The 25,887-nt window shown below is 37.5% G+C and overlaps 1 protein-coding gene across 18 annotated transcripts in view; it reads right to left on the bottom strand.

The window, feature by feature from the left end:
• Positions 1-2,012: 2,012 nt before the first annotated feature.
• The window catches only part of R3HDM1 (R3H domain containing 1), a 66,494-nt gene continuing 42,619 nt past the window's right edge, over positions 2,013-25,887 (bottom strand). For 8 of the 18 annotated variants that reach the window (XM_052674815.1, XM_052674817.1, XM_052674809.1 and 5 more), the window contains 15 exons: positions 25,583-25,809; positions 22,780-23,034; positions 20,171-20,322; positions 19,094-19,195; positions 16,348-16,608; positions 15,671-15,791; positions 12,254-12,408; positions 11,866-12,014; positions 9,759-9,862; positions 9,173-9,337; positions 6,073-6,242; positions 5,697-5,847; positions 4,513-4,595; positions 3,757-3,841; positions 2,013-3,419 (listed from right to left, as the gene is read on the bottom strand). In XM_052674815.1, the coding sequence (XP_052530775.1) occupies positions 3,055-3,419; positions 3,757-3,841; positions 4,513-4,595; positions 5,697-5,847; positions 6,073-6,242; positions 9,173-9,337; positions 9,759-9,862; positions 11,866-12,014; positions 12,254-12,408; positions 15,671-15,791; positions 16,348-16,608; positions 19,094-19,195; positions 20,171-20,322; positions 22,780-23,034; positions 25,583-25,809 (2,545 nt within the window). In that variant the 3' untranslated portion in view covers positions 2,013-3,054. The remainder of the gene's footprint in view (positions 3,420-3,756; positions 3,842-4,512; positions 4,596-5,696; positions 5,848-6,072; positions 6,243-9,172; positions 9,338-9,758; positions 9,863-11,865; positions 12,015-12,253; positions 12,409-15,670; positions 15,792-16,347; positions 16,609-19,093; positions 19,196-20,170; positions 20,323-22,779; positions 23,035-25,582; positions 25,810-25,887) is intronic. The other 10 variants (XM_052674821.1, XM_052674818.1, XM_052674813.1 and 7 more) reach the window with 9 other exon arrangements.

Raw genomic sequence — 25,887 nt, forward strand, 5'->3', positions numbered from 1 at the left:
GGTTTTTCAGTGCTCCCCAGGAATGGGGCTTGTTTGTTTTCTTCATTACAAACATTTGTTTTCAGTGTACAATCACAACAGTGAATGCGTTCACAGTTCAGGGATGCATTCTGTACAGTAATATTACTGCATTAACTAAACATTGAACTCAAGTAGTAGCCTTGGGTGCAGTAGATAATAGATTCACCCAAGCTTTCTAGTTATTCTTGATTGCTGTTTCCTCAGCCTTAGCAGTTACAACATGCTCCCAACCCAATGAAATGTATTAAATCACCGCAGTATAATTTGTGTCCTTAATTCCTTTTGCCGTTAATTACTTTTAAAACGGCTCCAACATGGAATGGCAAGAAACTCAAATAAATTAATTTTAGGTTGGTGAGAGCATTTGAGAAAATGGTTATCCGTACAGTGTCTGTTCTCAGCTGGGAAATAAATCCAGTTCCAGGGTCTCTGTACACAGACCTGAGTTGTGCCTTTTTACGAACCAAAAGGGACAGAAGTGTAAAAGTGGGGGAAGTACAGCTGGTCTTAGCTTTCTTTAACTTGAAGTTTGAAGGCTAACGTCTGATGAGCCCTCTCATAGGGACACTGTGAAGTGGCACAAAACGTGAACAAAGCACTGTAAAGCAGAAGTATTTTTTTAACTCTGAATCTAAAATGGGTACAGAAGCCTCTGACACTGGGTCCTGTTCATAATCATCAGTGAGACACCTATCAGCCTATTCAGGCAAAAAATGTAACTGCTCTGCTCAACAGAAAAAAAGTGCTCAGAAACTACCTGCCTGTAGTAATAGTAGGAAGGAGTCATATTCTGGATTAGCATACATGACTTATTAATTGCTTTGGAATGGCTAGATTGGATGTTGTATGTAGTACTGTTCTTTGGTCATTCAGAATGGATGGTAACTCAGTTATTCTCTCTTCTTCTACATCTTGCCCTAGAATTCTTTTTTTTACCCAGAGGCAGCAACTGTCTCTCCGAGTTGTGGCACCTGTCATTATAAACTTCTGACTTACAGGATTAAAACCACAATCCTAAGCTAGTTCTGGTTATTAGCTGGAAGCAGTGATGCAGCTTGTGCATTGGTCACACTATCATCTGTGCTGTCCAGGAGTGGAATACTGTAACTTAGATCACCTGGAGTTATATTTTCTTTGGTTTCTTTGGCGATTCCAGCTCAGGATGAAAACAGATATCCTCTCAGGTATGACTCAATTCAGCAGATGTACTTGAATGCCAAGAATCCATCCTTTGAGCAAAGTGGTCCTACTATTAAGTAGAAGTGTATTTTGGCTAGGGGCTTAAAGTTGACCTTTCTCCAGCTGTAGGAGACATGCAGAGGGGAGGTTTACCTTTAGTCATGTAAATACGTGTCATTACAGCCTCTGGCAGAACCAGGTCCCCCATGCTCAATTCATCACGCTGTCTCATCCCCAGACAGACCGATTTCCTTCTGCATACTTCGATTAATCACACAAACTATTTAGAAACTAAACATGCAAAAGACAGTTCTTGCTGCTTCACACGTTGATGTTTAGTTGTTCAGTAGTAGAATTTTTGAAACGAGAAAATTAGGCACCAAAATTATCTACTTAACCACTGCAAAATGTTTTTAAATACAACATTTACATTGAGTTTCCACTTAGAGGAATTAAAATGCATGTTTTACAAAGCTGTGGCCTTAAAGGAAAGGAACTGGTTGTTGTTTATCTACACAGCAAGTCAGCACCTGTGCTAAAACAAGAAAAAAAACTACTAAACAGGGGCAGCCCTTATAGTCTGATCTATTCTCTCTTTTCACTTGTATGGGGAAAATGTTTAAAAAAAAAAATGGAGAAGATGGTGTAAATGAATGCTTTAAGAAGAGGAAGAGATGGTGGTTTAAAAAAAAAAAATTATAGTACTAGTTATTTTCAAGTTATTTTCTCACATTTATAGGGATCCAAAGCATCAGCATATTCATCCGGGTTTCAGAAGAGTCCTAGAAGTTTAAACAAATGCACCACAAAAGTCTGTGTTTGTAAACATTTATTTTCTTGAACTGAAAAAGGCTTGCATCAGCACACATTGTACAGCCTTGCAAATTACACAAATTGAAAAAAAGTTTGTTTCATTTTTATGTGCAATGAGTCTTTTGATGTCCAGTGAGTATCTGCAAATGATGAAAACTTAAACCATTAAAAAAGTTTCCAGCTCTTATCAAACACAATTATCTTAGCGTGAAAAGAAAGAGAAAGAGATTCATACTGGTGGGAACACAATTAAAGTGCAAACATTTTGTCACTTGTGAAGATCCATTTTAGTTTCTTCACTTTTTTTGCTAAAAAGAAATATTAAAATGTGATTCAGTGAACATTCTTCGTAATCTATTCATATTCCCCTTTAAATACTTCTTCAACTCATTGGATCAAAGCGAATCCTTCCAGGGTACAATGAACTTGTAATTTCTTTTGACATCGCTTGAATGAATCTCAAAAGAAACCAACCATCTAAGGAATTAACTAGTTACTAAAATTATATATTTCTTTTCTTTAAAAAACAAAAGAAATGCAAGGGACAGGGAACAGGTTAATCTGAATACTTTGGGCAGTTCACTACAAAATGAGCGTAATTCCTTGAAAATGGTTCTCTTTCCCCCTGTACCAATCCTCAGGTTCCTGCTTTGGAATGGACAGCTGTGTGCTGGCAGTGAACAGGGATTATAAAATACAAATCTGAACATGGGCTTTTATGAACGTTTGCTGTACAATAGAACTTTGGATCTGATACAAGAAGTCAAAAATATAAAACAAAACTATTATAAAAGTTGGGGGGGGCATTTCAATGGCATTCTGTATAGAAAGCTGCCTTTCCCAAAGATGATTTCTTGCTCTTGTCTGGAATTAACTTTTTCATCGTGCTGGATCACTGGGTTATTCTTCAATGGCTAATGTCACTTATGACAAAACATCCCAGGAATCTCTGTAAAAAGAACAGAAACCCCACAACATTAAGCCGATCAAGGAGAGAAGGACATGGAAGTAGTAAAGGCTGAGTGTCCATCGATGTAACTGCTACTGAGAACTAGCCCTTTCAAGGATATGAAAGTCGTAGTGCTTCTTGCTCGTTCTCAGCCTGAACTTGTTAACTGAGGTACTACTTTGTTTCTTCAATGCGTTCTGAGCAGCCGACATTGTAGGGAACATAGCTAGAACCGTGTAAGTGGAGGCCAAGTCAGTAGATTTGCAAGGCTCAGTGTTCACATTACTATCTCCGCTGCCACAGTACCGCCGGTGGTGCTGCTGTGTTTGTAGACACTGTGAATCCCTCAGCCACCGGATCTTGGCACCAACTTTTAAAAGTTCTCCAAATAGTTTTTCTGCTTCCATACGAGTTATACCTTCTGGCAGCTCTGTTATTTCTAGAACTTTTCCCACAGCTGAAACAAGAAAAATGTCGAATCAAAATTCGTTCTTGTACTTAAAGATTAAGTGGATAAGTAGATACAGTAGAGAATGAGTTATTTCATCCTCGTATCTCCAGCTGGCTGATATTACAGGCTATTACAAAAGCATTCTGTTGCTGGTAGAGGGCAATGCTTCTTTCACATTTAATGCTGCTTACAGCTGCAAGTGTACAAATAAAAGCTGAGATTACAAATAGGCTCCTTAAAAGAGCAAGGCAGGGAGTCAATGCTGAATTTTGCAGTAGATTTGTGAACTGACTGTACCATCTGACTTGTTTTGCCCTTATACACCACGTGGCTAGTTCTATACCTGGCTCTCCTGCACCGAGATCTGCTGAAGCAGCCTTCTTTGCTGGTTTCTTTCCCCTGTTTCCATGTCTGTTTCCAGGCTGACACTAGAGAGATGAATATAAATGATGTACTTCAATGAGAAGGCATCTTAGAAGTTCTGCATTACCTCAGTGTAAATCTCTTGACTTCAGAAGAAAGGAAGGAAACGATGAAAAGAATCACCTTAAAACTTCTCAGAAAAAAAATAAACCACCTCCCCTCAAACCCATCACATCTTCTGGCTGATCTCTGGTAGAATTGAGCAAGGTAGGGGAGAAAGGTTTAAGTCTCCAGCAGTAAATACAGTTTTGCTAAGACTGTTTTCTGTTCTTGTAAGAAACAAAACCACTTTTTGCTTAGCAATACCTGTATTTCCTATTTTAAAAAAATTCTTACTCAAAATTCTTTTAAGCAAATTTTTTTTATTACTCATTTTTAGAACTGCTGCCTATCTGCTTCTGGGAGAGTCCATATTCTACACTGTGCCTTGCACCTTCTTTCACAGGTTGAAACTTCAGTTCAAAAGACAAGTTTACATTTCAGGATAATGCTTCTCATTACTTTTACACCATAGGAACAGCGGAAGTATCAACAAAGAATGAAACAGTTATTAGAAAGCAAGTGCTTTCCAATCCATTATTTTTCCAATGCAGTAATTTAAGTTCCTATTCACAGTTATTATAATTGCAGTCCTAAATTGCTTTCTTCTGTGTTGCCAGAAGAGTGTTCTCTTTACCTGTTGGCTTGCTACTTGTCCACGTAATAAAGATGGTGGATTGTATTGCAGGGGCTGGCCAAGCAATGGGTATCTGGCATCTCCTTAAAGAGAAAGGTAATTAGAAGGGTCCCCCCCACCCCCAGAACATAGGAACAGAATTTGGAGGTTTTGTGTTTATCTTTTGTAGGGGAAAGCAGAATGAGTATGCACAATGCAGTGTATCTGGCTAAGCTAGGAAAATAAGGTTTGTGTGATGAAGTCACATACTGATCACAGGGTGAAAAGGTTCAAGCCCAAGGCTTTCTTGCATTTAAGAGTTACGCTGAAAAACTCAATAACGTTATTTACTGTGGTGTCATCTGAAAATGACCTTAATAAAGGACTTCTCAGTGTACTAATTTAACCATTGCCATGGTTGCCTCCCTGGTGAGTCTTCATGCTCCTCTGTGCTCTGAGGACTAGCAGACGGAATTCTTTTAACTATCACAGAAGATTAAAAAAGTTGCGAGATGTGGTTTGCAACAGGCAGCTTGGAATTTTTACAACAACGATGGAATACCAAGCATGTAAAGGTTGTGCAGCACAGGACAAAGACAAACAAAATAAGTTTCTCCTATCAATAAGGAAGACACAGCAGCATTTTCTCTAAGTCTTGCTTTACTAATGTAATTTTTGTACAAAATAGATCCACTGATTTTAGTTTTGGAACTACAGACCAGGACATCTTTGGTCACTGCCAAAGGACTTCTTGTTTGTTTTCAAACTTCCACATCATAATGAAAATTCCCTATTTTCTGTTTGGTTTTTTTTTTTTCTTTTTTTTTTTTTCTTCCTGATAACATGGCAGAAGAGGAATTCAATTATTCTGTAAGAAACTTTTTCTGCTATCACTCCAGTTTTTCTAAAAGGAATGAAGAATTCACACTTAGCAGTGGTTTGATTCAATGCATTCATCAACGAAGAAAAGGGCTTTGTCAGAACATTCATCTTAAAATTACAGTTCTATCCCTGAAAGATAACATCGTAACCATGGAATGCATTAAGATGAGCTACTGGATAGCTTTGTTGATCTTCCTTCAGTAAGATTACTACTGCAGTGAGCCACAGTTTGTCAGAAAATCCTTATGTCTTTTAAGATGCATTTAAAACAAAACAAAAACAACAAAACAACACACACACATTTTAGTTAACCAAAAATATACCTTGTCCAGGGATGAAAGGTCTAGAAAACTGGGGCACAATAGAAAGAGGTGTTAACGTGGGACGGATGTTCTTGAGGTTTGACAGCTGAGCTGGTGCTGGTGACTGGGCTGGCGAGGTGACAGGACTACCTAGTTGAGGACTATGCTGCAACTGGATAAACAACAAGTGTGTATTTAAAAAGGTATCCAGTTGAACAAGCTAAATTACAAGCATTCCAGCACTGGAAGCAAAAGTACTATATTAAGTACTATCAGAACAGACTTCATTCCAAAAAAGAACTTTTGGGAAAAAAAAACCAAACAACCAACAACAAGCCAAAGCAAAAATGCAGCTTATGCAAATAAGTCACGCTGGAAAATAAAACAGAACTCATACCTGTGCAGCACTGTCTAAAGTGCTAAGTTCTGTGGACTTCTGCCCCCTTTGCTGATCACAGTAATATTTATTCTGTTTCCACTGTGGAGGTGAATGGTTCCGAGGCTGAGGGTTGTTGGGTATATTTAGCTGCATCATTACTACTCCTCCACCCGGTGGTGCTGCTACTGCTACATGGCAAGAAATGGACAGGATGCAGTTGGTTCATCATCAGTTTCAATTTTAATTTTAGTAGAAAAGACATGAATGAAAACAAAAGAAAATGCTAACAACATCCTGCTAAATAAGCTGCTCATTTCTAGAGAACTAGGACAGGATATTCTGTACAATTCTATTTCCACTATCAAATAAATCTGCACTAGATTAGCTTAAGAGAAGGCTTCCCAGAACTGCAGAAGATAAACGGAACCACTGAAACTCATTAGTGGGAATATTTTTTAAAAGAAATTCTATTTAACAATAGTTAGAAGTATTCTACATTTACTGTAGTTATTGTCAGAGTAAAGTTCTCTTTGATATGGTGCCATACATTAGAAAGATCTGAAATGGGTCTTTAGTCCAAAGCAACACTTTATTCATTCACAGATTTTATAACTATCCTACAAGCCTGGGGTTGCTTTTCTGAGCAGGGAACGTAGTTTGTTCCATGCAGCCAGCACCACTTAGCTGCTGTGGTTGCTGCAGAAATTCCAGTTAGGGGAGAACAGCCAAACAGCCAATGCTGTTCCATATGGTTTTGTGTAAAGAGCTGTGATGAGAGTTTTTCTGAGAGATTAGTTGTTATCCCCCATCCCAGGTAATTTATATAATGTCCTATTTACTTGGAAATGGTTGTTTGCAATTTCCTTCTTTCTTCTATGTTATGTTTACATAATTTCTCAGAAACCATGATTAAAATACACTGTTTGAACAACATTTAATCATCCAACTTCACTCCCTTCAAACAGAGAGTCCACAATCTTCTCAATTCATTACCTACATCATCCCACCAATTAGGAAAAGTCAATCAGATTACAGAATGCATTGCTCCTATATCTTCTGAAAATGGGCTATTGTATTCACTACCCCTGCACTGCAAAAAGAAACAATCTGATTCCTTGGAAACGCAAACCATACAATGTAGAGCAACAGGCTCTTAATATTAGAACTGTGTTAGCCTTTCTAAACTGTACTGTGAAATATTTACTGCATCGATGTTTATCAAAACAATGTGATAATAGCAATTTTTTTTTCCTAATTTTTTAAAATGGCAAAAAGTTCTACCTATGTGCTACAGATTGAAATGTAATCATCAGATTACCTTGCCAACTTTGGTAGAGGGTATCAATTTGAGCGTCCCTGCTCTGTCCTTGTAAAAGTCACACGGTGAATATTTCTATTCTGTTGTGCAGCAAAATAAAGCAGACTTCTGCTTATGGACTGCTGCTATTAATCTGAGTAACACAAGCAAGTTGCCAAGTGGCAAGGCCTCTGTAATCTCTATGCACAGACTCGAGGAAAAGAGGCAAAAACCAATATACACACTGCCTTTCACACAAGATTGGTTTCATTTTATTAATTATGCACATATGTATATATAAATATTATAAATGTTAGATTTACATTTTACTGCTTTATAATTTCCACAGTGCTTGGCACATAACTTTTGTCATCTCTGTTCTATGAGATAAGAACTCCCAAGGAAATAACCTGCAGCATTACTGCTTGACAGATGTCACATGCTGAAAAGTTCTACGTAAACTGCAAAAGAAAACTGTAGATCCCCAAGTGCTGTTTCTCTTTACTTCTACTATAAGTTCCACAGCATTTGAGTAAGTGAGAATAAATGCAACTCTTTTCCTATAACAAGCGTGCTTGAAATCAAGTGTCATAGAAGGCATAAATCAGATGCAGATATTCAGCTATCAAAAAGCATGGCAAGAAGAACCCGGGAGAAATCCTTGAAAGGCTCCCAGACTGAGTGTGCTCCCCTTCAAATTTTTCAGAAGGAGAAACACCACTCAGCTGCATGCCTATGTATGTCCTGTGTCCTTACCTCCAGATGATTCCTTAAGGTATCATCTCACTATTGCTGTTGCTCAAGTGCGTGCGTTTTTTAATTCTCTCAATATTTAGAAGGCTTTTACCTTCCCCAACCTTGTTTAAATGACAGTGTAACAGGTTTGAATCAAAACAGCATAAAACAGAAACATGGAACAGGGTAAGGGTAGAACAAACCAATTCTAGACCAATTTTTGATGCCTGGAAATGGCCATCTTTAAGATTTACATCCCAAAAGAAAGAAAACTAAAAACGCCTGTGAACTAAAATACACTGCTGATCCAGCTATCATGCCACCTAACTGTACGTTACCTATTTACTAATGAACACCCTCTAAAAATATCTTTAAAGATAACAGGTCATAAGAGACTCCACATCTCATCTCCACTGGAATCTAGGTCATTGACCTAGTTGCTTCAGCTATTGCTTGCAAAATACTGATAACAATGGTAGAAATTACACCCCCCTTTTCTTTTTGTTGCCAGTGAAACCTCTCCTGCATCAAATTCCCTTTCATTAAAATAAGGGCAGTAGTACTGACTACGATTAAAAGATTGATCTATAAATCTCTGGTTTGGAGGCTAACCCCAATGCCCTTAGTTTCCTGACCAGCTCATCAAATTTTATGATAACTGTGGTTGGAAATGCAGAGATATAAAGTGTCTGGATATCAATACTTATAAACGTTTCAAGGACAAGACAAGCTCTATGTCACTACTGTTTTCATACTGCATTGAAGCTGCTATATATAGGCCTTAAAAAAAAAATCTTAATATTTTATAGAGTAAAACATTCCAAAACTGATTTAAGTACTTCTGCTAAGCAACACTGTTCTCTGTTGAAGAAGGCTGCCTCCAGACTGCTCATAAGTTGGCTGTTGTTTCATTTAGTTCAATGCGGTCATTTTTAAAGTTACAATGACAGTAATTCAGATGAAGAATTATGAAAAAGTATTTGCAGAGACAGCATTCAAATCACAATTGTTCTCGCAAGTAGCCGTGAAATCAACCTGATAATTTCTAGACAGAATGGCTTAGATGAAAATCCCAATAAAATATACCTTTTATTGGCTGCATGATGGAAAGACCAGTGGGTGAACTTTTACATGAGGGTGGAGACACTATGCTGTAGTGCAAAATGGAAGCAGCCTGTGGCAGCTTTGACTTTGATGAAGGTGACAATAATGTAGGAGGTGATGGCTTCTGACTTGAATGGTTGTTATAAACTATGGAAGTAAAGGCAGTAAATAAGGCTACCAGAAGAAACAAACATGAGAACAGAATACTTCAGAGTATTTAATTTCCCTTTCAACATTTGAAAAGACTACCTCTCTCCTCTCTATCCAAGCCCAGTAGCCACTGAGGAAAAGATTCAAGTCATTTGGCTGCAAATGCATTGTTCCCAAGTCTGACTCAATTTAAAAGCAGACATGCAAGGCATTGTGGTGTCCAATACTGAATTCTGGCAAAGTAATGAGAGCTTTCAATGATAAAAAAATTAAGATGTGAAGTTAACCTGTATGCAATCTAACATCAAATACAGAATACAGAAGGAAATTAAAAAATACCAAACCCTTAATAACAAATACAAACACTCTACATAACAATGGCTAAAAACTTGCTCCAAAAAAGCTTTAGTCCCCCAACCTGCACATTGCTGTCCTTGAAGCTGCTGTGAGTTACAGGGTGATGATGCTCTAGGAAACTGTATCTGCTCTGATCCAGGAGGCTGCAAATATCCTACTGATGAACTGTAATAATAATAAAGAGAAAAGAACATGACTAACAGAAGTTTGTCACATTTAATCCTAACCACTGCATTTGTTGCCTACAGATACCACAAATTACTGGGATTTCACTAATTTCAATCAGTAATATTCCCACCTACCCCCTGCCCAGGAATCTTTTCTTCAGAAGACAGTGGTTTCGAGTCTATTCATTGGCCATAACTTATGACCTGTGTATACCAAGAAGCTGTCGTGATTTATTTATTTTGGTATGTGTGCAAATAGACGGTATAAAGATGTACAGAATTAATTAACCATAATTAGGTCTCAGTTAAAAAGCCACCACAGAACCCACCACAAGGATTTCATATGCTGTTTTCTCAGCTGGAGGCTGGCCCCAAGCAGCTGAGTCAGCTTATTCAGCACATGGAATGAGCATACTCATCCACTTCAGAGCACGGTAAGGCAGCTTAGACAGATGCCTACAGAGGTTGCCTTAGCATGGCTTTACCAAACAGGAGATTGGAAAAAAGTACCCAGGCATGGAAGAAGACAAAGAAATAGCCTTTCATTTTTCTGTAATACATACAAAAAGAATAATTTTGGAAGTTTATTTATGCCAGCTAATTTTCAAGACATTCAAGTCAAAACAGTTGAGGAACCAACACGACCAAACTCTGTCATAACACAGAACATCTGTTGGGTTGGAGGACTGCAAACTGAGAATGGTCGTGTCAGTACTGACAGAAAGTGAATATCCTGAGGGAATGAGATCTTTTTAAACACCTTCAAACAACAGAATAAAGGAAGTGTGATCCTGTTGAGCCTCCACGAGAAATCCATTTTCACGTATGACTTCACCTAAATTTTTTTTGCATCCTTTGTCCCCAAGATCAAGTATTTGATTATAAATTAAAAGTGCTCATATTTTGAAAAAGGCAGAACTCAGTGGAAACTAAAACAAATTGCTTCCTATCTGCATAGCATGTACTCTTTCACACAGCTTCTTATCTTTCTATTATTTTAGTCTACACTAATGACCTGTGGGTTTGAGTCCACTCAGTTCCTGCAGAACAGTATTCTGTGTTCTTTGTTAAAGTGTTGCAACACATCTATTTTGATAAAAGCAAGATGCTGTCCTAATGTCCAAGATGCTAGTCTGCTCTGAAGTTACCCTGCTTGAAAGAGACGGCCATTGCGAATGACAGAAGAGATCAAGCAACAAAGCTTATTATAAAAAAAAAGTCTATGATGATGTCTACCTGTGACTCCAAACATAATCATATCTCAATAATAAATAATCTCAAACATAACCAAAGAAGAAAAGGTTAAAAAGAACCTTATGGTACACAGAACAAGAATTCAGATTCATTTAATTTGATGAAGCCGTGTAGCAATAACATAAATACTGAAATCTGTGCTCACAGGTGGATGAAGCAAGCTTCATACCATTGCTGCTTGTTTAAAAGCTGCAAGCCAAGTATTTTGAAACACAACATGTAACAAGCATTAATTGTAATGAATTCTTTTAGGTATTCAATTATCTGTTCTATCATGAGTACTCAACATTATTTATCAAACAAGACCTGAACATCCAAGAAAGTTCCTATATTCATTTCATAGCCAGCGTTGTGCTAACAGGCTTTGTTAGTTATGTGCACAAAAGGAAGTTGAGTAATCTGTTTCAGAGATTCAAAATAAAGAGAATAAAGATAACTGCAAAAAGGTATTGCTACTGGACATCCTCGTGTTTCACGTGTAAAAAAAGGAACACCGAAAACAACAATGTAGAACTTACAAGTAAAAGATTGCTGATAGCAACACAGAAACAGTATTTCCAGTCCAACAAGCAGTACTGGTTGTTTCAGTTAACTGCATAAGAGTAAAAAATGAAATAGCTAACAAAATATTTGCAAGTCTGCCTATAAAATACATCTCAATACATGGAGTAATACAGCAGAAATGTCCATTTCTACAGGGCAATTAAACCTTGTTGCTGAGAAATCAAATAACTAAGTTAAACTTACCTTAAATTATTCTGTTGACTTGATGGAATGACACTGTAGTAAACTGGCATTCCTGTTGTGGGCAATCCTTGATTTGACTGACCAGGAATTATTACAGGCTGTTGATATGTCTGCTGGGGCACTGCCTGGGAACCTTGAGGCACCGAAACCTAAAAATTGAGAACATTAAGACTTCCTTGTGCAGACAGTGTTTCATTCTGCCCCTTGTTTAAAACTTCTGCTTCACATTCCGGTTGTCTTTGTTTACTGTTACTACTTTTTCAAATTTCTATCCATGTCACTTTGAAACATACTTGCAGATTTCATCCATTTACAAAACAATTGTAAAAAAATTAAAAATAGATCAATCTGAATGCACAGATTGGAAAGTTCTGAGTAAATTACCCACCTGATAAGATGGCACTGAAGGATATGGAACAATCACACCTTGAATTTGATTCCCAATGTTGTTGTGTTGGCCACTGACTAGACTTTGATTCTGAGACTGTTGAACTCCAACTAAACCCTGGTAGTTTTGCTGCTGGTTAGGCAAAACTTGGTAACCTGAAATTATACATTTGAATGTTATTTTGAAATAATTACATATGAACAAATTTTATAAACAGTTGCCTATATGAAGAGGTACGTGTGGCATTTTCCAATGGCTTTCTACATCTGGCAGCTTCGTAGGAGTTGAACTCATCATGCACATAAAAAGAAGCCAACATTGGAACTTAACAGATTTATTTGTTTGCATCCATCTGGCATCAGCATTAAATACTTCACATCCTATCTGCAGTGCTGCTCTCACACTGTTTATACTCTAGTGAGTTACATGTGTTAACACCTTGATTTGTCTGGTGAAAGCAGAAGGCATTTGAACAAGGCATGCCAGATAACATTAAGAGAGAATCAGTTGTCAGTTTTCATAAATAATGCTGTTTGAGGTACACCGGCTTTGAAATTCCGGTGATAACTTCTGCCAGCATCTCAGGTGCCCCAGAGATAGAAGTAGCAGCGATTCAGGGCTGAAGCACACCGTGCAAGGCATACATGCAAGTCCTTTTCAAAAGGGCCATTTCTAAACTGAAGTATGGGATACTAAAACAATTAGGAACTGAGAGAAATCTTCCAGGTAAAAGCCACATTCATATACAATGGAGACATTTCATACTTAACTTTACCTCGTGGGGAAAAGGAAAAAACCTGACCTCGATATCCACCCCCATGTTGTGATTCTACAACCATTTATTATTGCTTAACTGGGACCCTCTATTATCTTCCGAAAGTGTCCTAGACAAATAAGTAAATAAATAAACCCACAGGTCTGAGTGCCAAACAGGAAACAGCATCTGTGCATTTACTGTGCTCCAGCCCCACATTTTTTTGTAAATGCATATAGGAGATAACTTCTACCATGATGAAAATATATGCAGAACAAAAATGAAATTCTTTTTCCCCCCTACTCCACCTTTAAGGCTATGTGCTTAATTACTTACCATACAGCAAAACCCCCTAGCTATTAGTGTGGCTGAGACAATGCCAGAGACTACAAGAGAGTAACAAAATGGGGCTTGTCCAGATGAACTGCTGGCAAAAAGAGTCTGTATTTAACTCTCATGCATTCACATCTAACAAATTTGGCGTTCCCCATGCTCCCTGGCTTGATATGGAACTATAATTAATACAGCAAATAGAGCTACAAAAACTCACTTGGATTTTGTGTCTGCATGTTTAAAAAATTGCTTGGTCTATTTTGTAAATAATTATTCAGTTAACACAAAACAAAACCCAGGGATGTTCATTCATTACATATGTTCAGGGTACAACAAACGTTGTGAATTAAGTCTCAGCTTTTACAGAGATTGCAACAATGGAGACTGACAGACTGGTAACATCATCAAATATTATTTGAGAAAATTAAAGGGAAGAAGGTTCAGTTAATTATGAGTGCTGTTCATTAGAAACACAGAATACACTACGTGCTTTCAGAGTACTATACAATTCAGAACAATGCATGCTTGAATGAAGACGAGTAATTACAGTCTTTAATAGCTAAGCTTGAACTGCACACAAAAATCTCTCATATCTGCAAAAAACAAAACGCTTCAGTGTATTCTGTTGCAGAATGATCTACAGCCCCTAAAAAGCAACAGAATGCAAAGCTGCATATGATAGATACAGTCAGTAATACATCTGCAACCTAAAGCCCTCACTTCCTAGGCTCTGTAATGTAGCTGTGAACATTTGTCACTTTATTTCTAGCACTTCCAGTGACAGATGTAATCAGTTTTGCAAGTGGAGAGAAGTGGAACAATAGAAATTGACTGCCAAAAAGGCTTTCCACTGCATTCCAAAGAATATTCTATTTTTAGCACCACAGTTTCACCTCTGCATTGAAAACGGTATGACAGAAATGCAGCACTCAGCAGAAAAAGAAAACTCACACCTGCCATAGTGGACTGCCTCCTAACAGAGAAATACTCCAAAGCAGTAGTTCCTGGAAGAAGCGTTTCTTGATATTTACATAATTTAAAATGAATCACTTAATATAAGTTAGCAGACAGAGTATAGAAATACATCTTCTGAATGATACACTGAGAGTGAGAAATGGCTTTCAGTCAAGAACACAACAGTACAATAACCTGGTTAGCAAGCGATGACTACAGCTTGATACCAACTACTGCATCGACAGCTGTAGGAGCGTTATCACTGGCCATTTTGTAGCAGAAGCCAGTTGAGCTCCAGTTGATGTTCCAAACAGTAATTGCAGTCCAGTTCGGATTTTTAATCAACCTGTGGTTAGGTCTCATGGTAACTTGGCCCTCACAATTAGGAGGACATGACATGCTACTTTCTTAAAGAGTGTTTCCTCCTATTTACATATTTGGACAAACAAAGCATTTAAAATAGAAGCGAAAAACCTAACACCTGAAACCCCTTTAAAAAGGAAGCCAGGAAGCAGCTGAAAAAGAGACCGGTTCACTGTGAGAAATACAAACCTCTCAGACAGTGTTACGGCCCCGAATTCAACAGCTCAAAGTCAGGCCATCCCATAATGTTAAACCAAACGTGGTTTCAGTTGCCATGCTCTCAGAAGCTGTCATCTTTTATCCACATTTGTTTGGAAAATAATTTCATAGTTAGTAAGCACTTTATAAAATGAATAAACCCCCGTAAGACACCATCTGCTCACTCTTGTTCTTGACCACATACAGACTTACAGAACATCTGGAGCTGGAAGGGACCCAGCCTGAGGGACTCACTGCTGCATTGGCCAAGCAGCACGTTGCATTTCACCTCAAACACAGCCACCAATACTGAGCCCCAACCATTTCAGATGTAGCTTTAGGTCTTACTGCACGTACTGGTCAATATCCAGATACCGTTAGTCGATGGCCAGAAAAATGATTTATTGTATATTGTATTAAACCGCAATTTATACACTAAAACTATCTTTTGTTTGGAACTTAAAGCAGTTAAGACACATCTCTCTGATTTTACATCATTTCAAGTTATTAATTCATCTTATTTTACAGGCAACTAATTTTTTTTAGTAACTAAGTTACCCGTCTTTTGCTTTGTCTTATAACTTATTCAGTTTTAGACTAAAAAGTTCTCCTGTAACATAGTAGCATGGGCCACTCACAGTAATGGCTCGGATCTCAAGTTTCCTGAACAACTGACTCAAATTGTTCTGCTTCAGTTGCACACTGTGTCCAATATGTGAACTTTTACTTGAAATCATAAGGCAAAATAATTCTAAAAGCAGAGGACAAAATGTATGTAGGGTATTCTAATGAAATGCTGAGTAACTTCAACAAACCTGTCTGCTGTCCAGGCTGTGCCAATGGTTGGTTTTGCTGCGTGTTGTAATGGACAGAAACAGGTCGATATTGTTGACTGGAGTGTGGATACTGACTGGGGGTACAATAACAGGCCGGCATCTAGGGACAAACAACAGTTAAAGAGTTTCAGTAGCAAGTTTATAGAAGGCAGACGCATAAACAGAAGAAGAATGCTGGGTTAAAGAAAGATAGATGCAAAACTTCAATGATGCTTTTGCAACATTTTACATATAAAGCCTCTTTTTAATGGCTGATTTCTTGGACTTCCAATGTAGAAAGGAAAATTCCACAATATTACATTTTCCTATGTAGGCACTGATTTAATGAACTGCTTTTAGCAGGCTTTGGTGACTACGCATGCCATTTCAGCCAATGCCAGAAGAAAGCAACCCCGTTACTTTTAAAATGCAGCACCATTGGTGAAACCATGGAGAAGGATGGAGGGAAGCTGATTTAGTATCTCAGGACCAATTTGCACTTGAAGTTTTAAAATGTTTCTATCAATAACAAAGTGTGTTTTTGGTGAGGTTTTTTTGTTTGTTTTTTTAAACCAGCTGCACATGAATAGGCAGACTTTACAGAAAGCTCACTGATGAAAATGCACAATTAGTTTCTAAACACAGCTTTCAGTAGAATGGAAACAAAGCCCTTGTACCTGTGGCACAGGTTGCTGCATATATCCCTGCTGTGGGAGGACCTGCTGGCTGACAGGGTGGCTGGATGGAGAGTAGCCCGGAGCAGAAACCGGCTGGCCAGAAGGTGGTGGAGGTGGAGCGGCTGCTATGATATAAGCAGACTGCTGCGGGGGCTGCAGGACAACAGTGGACTGGAACATAGTGGTGTGAGGTTCAGCTGGATCAGCAGGTGGCTGACGGGCAAGACTCATATGGCTAAACTGTGATCCTAGGTTGTCTTGCTGCAATAATAAAAAAAAAAAGTTACATTTGGAAATACTTAAAAAAAAGAAAAGTAGGCAAATATCTTAAACAAAAGGTTTCAGATAGGAATGTCTTAAATTATTGCACAATAGCAACATCAGCCAAAGAAGAACAGGAAAGAACATGATGAGAACACAGCAGTGAACTGTCTTCAGTGCTGACAGGGGAAAGTACATCCACACTCAGAGACTCCACTCACTTCACATACTCAAATTTTTTGGATTACATCTGCCTCTATCTACTGCAAGAATTCAATTGTCAAAAATACATTCTTCTGATTGGACTTCAAATTCTGCATGAAAACACAGAACCCCAGCTAGAACAGCAAAAGGCTGTATTGACAAAACAACTTTTGGTTTTAAGAGCTTAAGTTAATGAGGCTTTAATCCTGGATAACAAGGTACATTTGTAAAAGGCGGTGTTGTACTATGCACTCGATTTCATGCTAAAAAATGAATCCTGCAAAAAAACATTCTAGAAATTACTTATTTTCTCTGTTTTATTTACATCTGAAACCATGGTATGATGGCACTGGACACTGCACAAGTCCTGTGATGTCTGAAAACTTCTACTACTGTAACTAAGCCTAAGCACTTGTTCTTTACAACATCAACATCAAACAAATTACCAGCATCCCAGAAATTAAAAAGTTATCACTAGTATTGCCTTGGTTAGTAAACATGAAATTTCACATTTCAAAAAGCAGTCTCTTTAACTGTGAAAAAACTCTCAAAACCTTTAAAAGCACCCGATCCTCTCTCACATCATCCTGAAGATAAGAGGTAATCAAGAAAGACTAAGTTCAATTTCTGTCTTTTACAGATCATCTATATTCATATTTTATGATGACATTTTACACTTTTAGCCTTGGAATTACTCATTTGATACATGAATTTGCACATGAAATGTTATTTGGAATACTTCTGAATTTAGAACCATCTCTGTTTTCATTCTATCAACAATTTACATTTCCCTGTGGCACTTCTGGAATGAGGCCTATTAACACAATCATAACGCTTTTCTGCATTGAACTTTCCATAGTGCTTCTCACAACATCCAGGTTAGAAAGGATACTGATATTTCATTATGACGTAATATTAACTCCCAAAACATCTAAAGGACAGAAACCAGCAACACACGTTGTACTATCAATACCAGTAAATCATCATCTGGTCAGTTATTCCTGCAGTGACACGTACAGTACGTATCGTCAAAACATGGATAAACCCAACCTTCCTGCTACTAACTGCGGGTGATAATTCATTCAGATTACGAACCAGAGTCGATTAATCCTTTTCACTACGTTACATAAGTTGACATCAGTAGAAATACATTTCTGAAACTGATAGCACAATTAGTATTCAAACTCACTTCCTGAATATGAAATGGCTTGAAACCATCATAAACCTGGAAGGAGTTTCATTCTTTGTTTTAGCAAGCATATGCCTAAACAATGATTGCAGACTGTAGCACAAAATTAGCTCCTGAATGAGCTGCTGCTGGAAGCAATGCATCACATGGGTTAAATAACCATTCTCATTTAATTAACTGAGAAGTTATATACATTGCAGTTTACATGTGCTCAAACTAAAATAACATGAGAAACAATGTTGCTGAAAAGAAAGCACCCCTAATGCAGTGCAGTTCCTTTTAGAACTGCACACCTAAAGTACAGATAATGGTTATAGTATCATCTTAATTAAGTGCAGGCTACTGAATTCAGATTAATGAGCATCTGTTGTCATATGACATGATTTATGTTGCAAGCAATAGCAAAATACAAACTTCAAATTCATCATAAAATAGCTATTGTACAACAGGTAGAGCAGTTTGGGGAGTTGGAAAGCCTCAATTTTTGACCTGGGCCCTAGTTCACATTCTGCTTTGGACAACATTTGTCCTTCAATAGGCCTCACTTTGCCTCAGCAATAAGACTCTTAAATAATACCATTTCTACAAGAGACTAATGGATTTCATTTCCAGCTTCTATCTATTAAGAACAAGGGATGCTGTGAACTGTTTAAGAGTTCTGACAAAGAGGCTTCAAAAAGTTACCTCAATAAAAACCCAGCACAGCTGACCCTTGGAAAGCAATTAGGGGTCAGCTGAAGAAAGAGCAGACAGAAAGCAACAAGGGTGGAAAGGATGGATAGAAGGACATTAGTCAAAAGACACAAGGTATGGACTGGCCAACAAAACTTTGAAAAAGTTGTTTCTTAGTTAAGAAAAAATTATATATCATTATATACAGATAAATAGAATAGCCTTAAATGTATGCATTTCTCTTGAACTTGAAATTAACAGGGAACCATTTTCCACTATTCAGGTGATATTTTAGTGTGACTGAAAAGCTAGCCAGTCATTATACCGCTATCACACATCACTTACAAACAACCCAGGCAAAGGTCAGCTTCCACTAATGATTAACCCACGCAAAAAGGAAATGAACAGAAGATATAATACCACAGAATATTGCTGGGTAGAGGAGACTGGCAGGAGCGGGGGTGGATAAGAGACTGCAGAGTACTGAACAGGCTGGGAAGAAGGCTGTAGAGGTCGGATAGGCTGAAGAAATAACAGGTTTATAAACATGGTTAACATAAGAGAAGTGAAAACAGTTTTTTGTAACAGGACAAAAAAGCAACTGTGTTCCAGTTGTAACCAGAAAGGGAAGGGATAGGTTTTTGGATTTTCTTTTCTTTTAATTAAGCTGAAAGACTGCATAGAATTAAAAGTAATTTTCAATATGGCATTTGTTTTGTTACACATTGTATTGGCTATAAACTAAGTCAGCAGATTGCTTTTGTTTAACATTTGCCATGTCTTTCAGAGAGAGATTGTTTTGAAATTATAAAATAAGAACTAGACTTGCATTCTAAACAGAAGTTGTTTCAAAGTAGCTGAAGACAGAATCAATCTATTAGCAACCACAGATTAAAACATATTGCTTTTATTTATTCCCCAATACTGAAATATTTTATGTGCACTCTGGTTAACCATTCAAACACAGAGAGCTAGCCCATCCTTCAGCATGCACCACTGTAAGCAGGACAAACCTAAGAGGCGTTCACACCTAGCAGCTCTCAGCTACCACTTTGGTGCAGCAGTACAACCTGACAGCACAGCCCAAGAACTTCTGACTGAAAAGTAAGCTTCATGAAAGAATACTTCAACTGGACAAAGTGCCTGCCTTGCTGACCAAGGATTTGTGTGCTGACAGGGTTTGTGTGTGGGTGTGAGTACATGAGTGAGTACAGGATGAAGACAGAACCCTTTTTTCTTTTTTCTATAATCTTGATACTATAACATTTTCAGTACATCATTTTCTGTATTTTTAAGAAAAGACTGTTTACCCTGCTCAGTTATTAGGAAAACTGACCGTTCTGAGAACTATGGGGGAAAATTCCATATACTCCTATCTGTGCAGCTATTCCTGCTTCTACAGCCTGTGTCAACAGAGCAAACCTGCTAATCCCTTGTAAGACAGCAGTACGGCAGTATCGACCATCAGTGCAAGCAGCATACATTTGACATGTGCACCTGTGAGAGGATGTGATTAGCTGCTGGCTGTTGCTGATGTGGGGGAAGAGGTGGCTGTTGTGCAGGTCCAGGCACTTGGGTCCTAACAGGTTGCTGAGGCATAGGAGGATTGTACACAACTGGAGTGCCATCTGGATTAAGGAATGGCTGACCTGAATGGTTGAAAAAGAACAAAGACAGATAGTTCTATTATCTGAGTTTGGAGAAAATTAAGATAATTAATAATAATTAATTAATATATTTATATATTTACAGCAGACAAAATGAATTAATAACAGTTAGAAAGAAAGTCATACTGTTTCATATCAAATTTATGCCAAATCCCCACAACTACATTTACAATGGCCATAACTAAAAGTGAGTCAACTGGCAAATTATATGCTGCTAAAACATGCAAATGAACATTTAAATTAGACAAAGAAACTCAGCACTGACTTAATGAACACATAAGCATTTACCATACCCTGACAGTCCAGACAACTTATTTTTATTAAGTGAACTGAAAAAGGGCAGAAGCAGTAAAGGACAACTCTACTAAAACAGTATTTTAAGGACCTTTTAGAAGGCAATTAAATAAATAACTCCAATTGTTTTGAACATCAACTGAAACATAGGACAGAGTAAAGGCAAATACCTGTACAAAATAGAAGCAGCAATTATATTCCCATAACAGCTAACAAGGTTGAAGTACTTCTATTCATAGATTAATTCCTTCAGCTTTCCACTGAAATAATGTAATACTATTCTCCTATTTAATAATTTGCAGCTTCAATATTGAAGCACCCCATTAATACCATTAAAAAAAAAATTAAAAGTAAATTCTAAATAAACAGTAACTTGTTTTGTTACCTAGGTTGGGGAAAGAAAAAAAAACAAACAAGAAAACCCAACAGAACAGCAGATCAGCAAGAGCCCACGTTTAAGTTAGAATCATAACTTGAGTTTTAATTAACATCAAACATCAATTATAGAATTCTGTTGCTTTTCTGAGGTGAGCGCGAGTAAAAACGCTTACAACATGAAAAACTGTTTCACAATCCATTCTTTCTTTGCCTTTTCCTGCTGCTATGTGGAAGTCTCACCAAAGCTACTGGGAAATGACCAACTGTACAGGAGGAACAAAGTGAATCTAATCACATGCAAAATGCTGACACAGACATCAGTGAAATGAAGATGACTTAAAGGCCACTACTTAAACTGTATCATGTTTCAGATGACACTATTTGCAAACTGATGGTAGCCTTCCAATGTCTGCAGTTATCTGTTTTGTTTACAGCAACTCCAAAGATTTTAGTACGGTCACGCTATAAACTCGTAATATGAAAAATGAGCCAATACCCTTCATATTTACTACAGAGCACAGAGCACGCGAATGCCTACAAATGCTAGAAAGTTCTGCTTTCCTAGCAAAATTTGATCACAAATTGCCACACTTGCGCTTAGATGGCCAACGTCACAGTGTAAGATTCACATGTAAGATGTGCAGTGGTCCCATTATGCCTAGAAGCAAAGTCAGTGCTATGTCCTGAACCTATACCTGAGATAGCAAACAGTTCCTCCTCGAAATGCAATGGCTGCCTAGAAAAATGAGCTGCTACAGTCAGCTGTAACCAAATCAGGACCAGCATTGGCCATTCTTTAGAGGGATTTAGTTAAGAGAAGCTTTAGGTGGCATGTCAGTATGTAGATTCATTAATCAAATAGTTTTCTACTTTGGATACACGAACAGCAACTGATTTATATTAAAGAAAAAGAAAATTATTTATCTATGGGAGAGAAATAATTTAGTAAGTGATTACCTTAACAATCAGAAAATCAGAACAATCAGAAAAAATCAGTTTTACAAAAGTACATGCAATTATATTCAAGTATAATTAAGTCTGTCTAGAGGATGATGAGAAATGCATCCTGAAGAATTTCCTCATCTAGAAAGGAAACAAATCTGTATACTAAATATAAAATACAATCTGTGTTGCATAGAACAGGTAAAATCAAATCTTCAGTGTTCCTTAGCTTCCACAAGCAAGTGAAAGGTTGAATTTTTTTTTTTTAAATCAGGCAAGAAGTTACACATCTCTGCATCTACATTATGAAGTTTCATCCTCCTACTTATTAAAAATATTAATATTGGCCAAATACACCAACATTGACTTAATCTTGTTTTAAACTAAACAGAGGTTTAAAAATAGCATATAATCCATCCTTATTTCTGTCATGAGTTTACAGAAATGTTAATGAATTCTTTCAAGTCAGTGTGAATATTTGCTCAGGAGCACTTCCTTCAGTGAAACTGTTTTATATTAGCATTCAAAAACACTCTTTCCTCTCTCCCCTTATTCTGTATTCTAGATAATAAATGACATTATTTTGTCCTAGTCACTGTTACAATACGTTAAACCTATAAATTAAAACCTGTAGCAAAATCCAAAGTAAGTTTACTTACCCCTTTTATATAGAAGTCATGCTTTTTAAATTACGTGTATGGAACAAACATAAACACCAAAAAATAAAAAGAAAGAACAGTACTGAAATTAACTCTTATATAAACACTTGCACATTTTTGTCTGAGTTCTCAACTGCAACAAGAACACCCACGAGCAGATACCAACCTGTTTGAGGGTTGATCAGAATACTGCCAGGTGGAATGCCTGTCGCTTCCAAGGGAAGCAAAAAGAAGCTAGTGCTAGTAGGTGCCACTTGCCCATTTATGCCACCATCAAAGGAAAGAGAGTTACTAGTGCTGACAGTTGGATAGACGGCAGGCGTGCCATGAGAAGGCTGGCTTAGAGCTGGCACTGGAAGAGGCTGCTGGGTGTGAGAAAGAGAACCCGTGGATGACCCTACACTACTAGAAGACTCTGAACCTAGGAAAGGAGTAATGAGAAATTGTTTTTACCTAAAGACAGAAACATCATGCTCACTTTATATATATATATATATATATACATGTATACACACACACACACACACACACACACACACACACACACACACACTTTCAAATGCTTACCCTTAAAGCTAAGCATAAGCACATAATTAAACAGTGGCCTTGCCAACAAAATGTTCATTCATCTCCCCTGGAATACCATTATAAGATTCTTTCGGTAAACCAGGGGTCAATTCAGCACTGCTTTGCACTCCAACCGTCTCTAGATCTGATTTCTGGTCAGAAAATACATCTGTGTACATGCACATGCACTACAGTGCAGTTCTTCCAGTTCTAATAACTGATTGCTGACACATTCCAAAAAGATGCATGCAGACATATTGATGCACTCAAGGGTTTACATACAACACTTGTGCACACACAGGTGACAGCTATCGTATACATGCAGGCCATTGGATAACTCAGATCCATTCAGCCAGACATCCCTTCAGATACACTTACACTACATGCTCTATAGACAGCCTACATGCAAGGAACGACTTTTTTGTGCCTACTACACATCTGAGATCTGTCTCACCTGATGGACAAATTGCAGAATACTAAAATTCCCAACACACTCTTCCCAACCTCCCCTCTCCCCTGGCAATTTTAAGGCTGAAATAAAAAATGCAGCTAGAAGAAAAATGAGGTAATATGGTATTTTAAACCTGAATTAGACTTATTTGAAGTTCAAGAAGAATACAAAATTGCTTAGCGAGAGCAGTTATTTTACAATTGTGAATGGCTATAAACATTGCAAGGCAGTGGAGAACCAGACCGCGAGCTTTCTGAAAGCTAATGCATGCTGACAAGAGCAATTTTCCCAGAAGTCCAATAGGGAATGGTCTACAGAATTGCACAGTTCCCTAGAGACCTCTAGGTGTACAATCCAGCACACTTTTAATTAAGTGTTCGCTATGACACTTGCAGGACTTAGAGTATAGAAGTTTAAATGTAGTAACTCTTATTAGCAGCCTCTATACAATCTAGAAGACTGGGGTAAAACATATTTACCATTTTAAGTCACCTTATTGTCCTTCAGAAAACATTCTAATTGCAAGCTTTTCATTTGTTAGTATGAAAAATTAGTACAGCTGCAAGCTTTTGCTGATGCTGATAGCTTTTTTTTTTTTGCTATTGCCAAAGTGAAATACAAAGCTAGAATTTGTGCATTGTGCAAAATAATTTATGTCAGCTTCAGAAAACACTCCTGTTTTTACCAGTTACTTTGTTTAGATTTTTTAACAAAGGTAGCTACTTCTAGATTATGTAGAGAAATGAGACTGAAGTCAAAGTTAAAGCCAGTTACATCCTTAATCAAAAAATGAATGTTTTTTCTTTCAATGTTTTTTAAAAAAGGTTTCTGAGAATGTACATGATTCCATGATTGATGAATGTACAAGATGTACATGATTCCACGGTTTCAAAACAAATGTAGAAGTACTCTTGGGACATTTTTTTTTTTTTTTTTTTTTTAAACACATAATGGAAAAAAAATCTATTTACTGCATTCAAGGTGTGGCAGTATACCTACAGTGTAGTGAAGTTTCAGAGAAAAGTAAAAAAAAAATCACAAATTCTCAGAAACATGTGTTGTAAGTGACAGGAAGGCCAACTACAATACAGATAAGCTGTAACATTCCTCTTTTCTGATTTCTACTTCTAACTTTGAAGTAGCACATCTGTAACCCACCCACCTACTTCAAGACTCAAAATTCTGCACATCTAAGATTATCTCTTATATCAAATTTATTTACCATTTAGAATAGAAATATTTACTAAATGTCACTTTTTATTTGCAGAAGATTTATATCCTTATTTTCTGAGGTGTTGCTTTGACATTAGTTACACACGAGCACACCTTTGAAACCCAAAGTCTTAAAAAACTTAGTATTCTTTTTCCCAGAATTTCTGAAGCTTACAATTAAACACTTTGTTCCATTCTTCTGGTTTTTTTTTTTCCAGTAATCTAAAGATTAAGTGAACTTTTTAAGCATTTAAATCCTGGCAATGGTACTGATCAGAACAAACAATGATTTATAGGTTTTTATGCTATATTACCCTAGCAGGATAACAGCTCAGATTCTTAAGACTGCACAAAGCAGCTTTGCTGTGATGAAGCTAGAGCTGAACTCCAAATACATTTTGATTTGGTATTAAGTACGTATGTTGATAAATACCCTAAAATTCTTTGTAATTTTGTAATGCATTTAATTTAAAGACACCAGTAATTAAGTTTTAAGTTCTACTTCCTAAGCCAAAAGCCTTCATTTTATTTGCATTCTAGTTCTCCAAGGCACTTACACACTTCAGGCCTGGGTCAGTAGCCATTCTATGCATGCAGCACCCATTGAGACCAGAGGGAGCTGTATGCACAGAACACCTGCAAGACCAAGGCCTCTACTCAGCACACATTCACAATACGCGTCAAACATCAACCAGTACGTACTTCACTGCTAGGTAACTACGTACAGATTCCATAATACCTGTCTCAGATAGCCTGCCTGTGCTTTTGCTGCTTCCAGAGCTATCTCCTCTTGTCAGGACTGAGATCCCACTGAAGCTGCTGGCCTTTGTTACAGCTGGCTTCAGGCTGCGGATGGAACTATCGGAGTCGGTGCTGCTCCAGGGCCGGGGCTCGCAGTACTTCAGCTCGTTCTCAGTACTGCTCTGATGGCTGTTGGCTGATCTCCCTGATGTTTCTTTATTGATTCTGCAAGTTATAAACTAAAATTTTAGCACAAGCATCAATTGCAAAATAAAGGAAAAGAAGAAAAGAAAAAGGTGAAAC

Source organism: Tympanuchus pallidicinctus, unplaced genomic scaffold, assembly GCF_026119805.1.
Source record: "Tympanuchus pallidicinctus isolate F22 unplaced genomic scaffold, pur_lepc_1.0 scaffold15, whole genome shotgun sequence".
Lineage (NCBI taxonomy): Eukaryota > Metazoa > Chordata > Aves > Galliformes > Phasianidae > Tympanuchus > Tympanuchus pallidicinctus.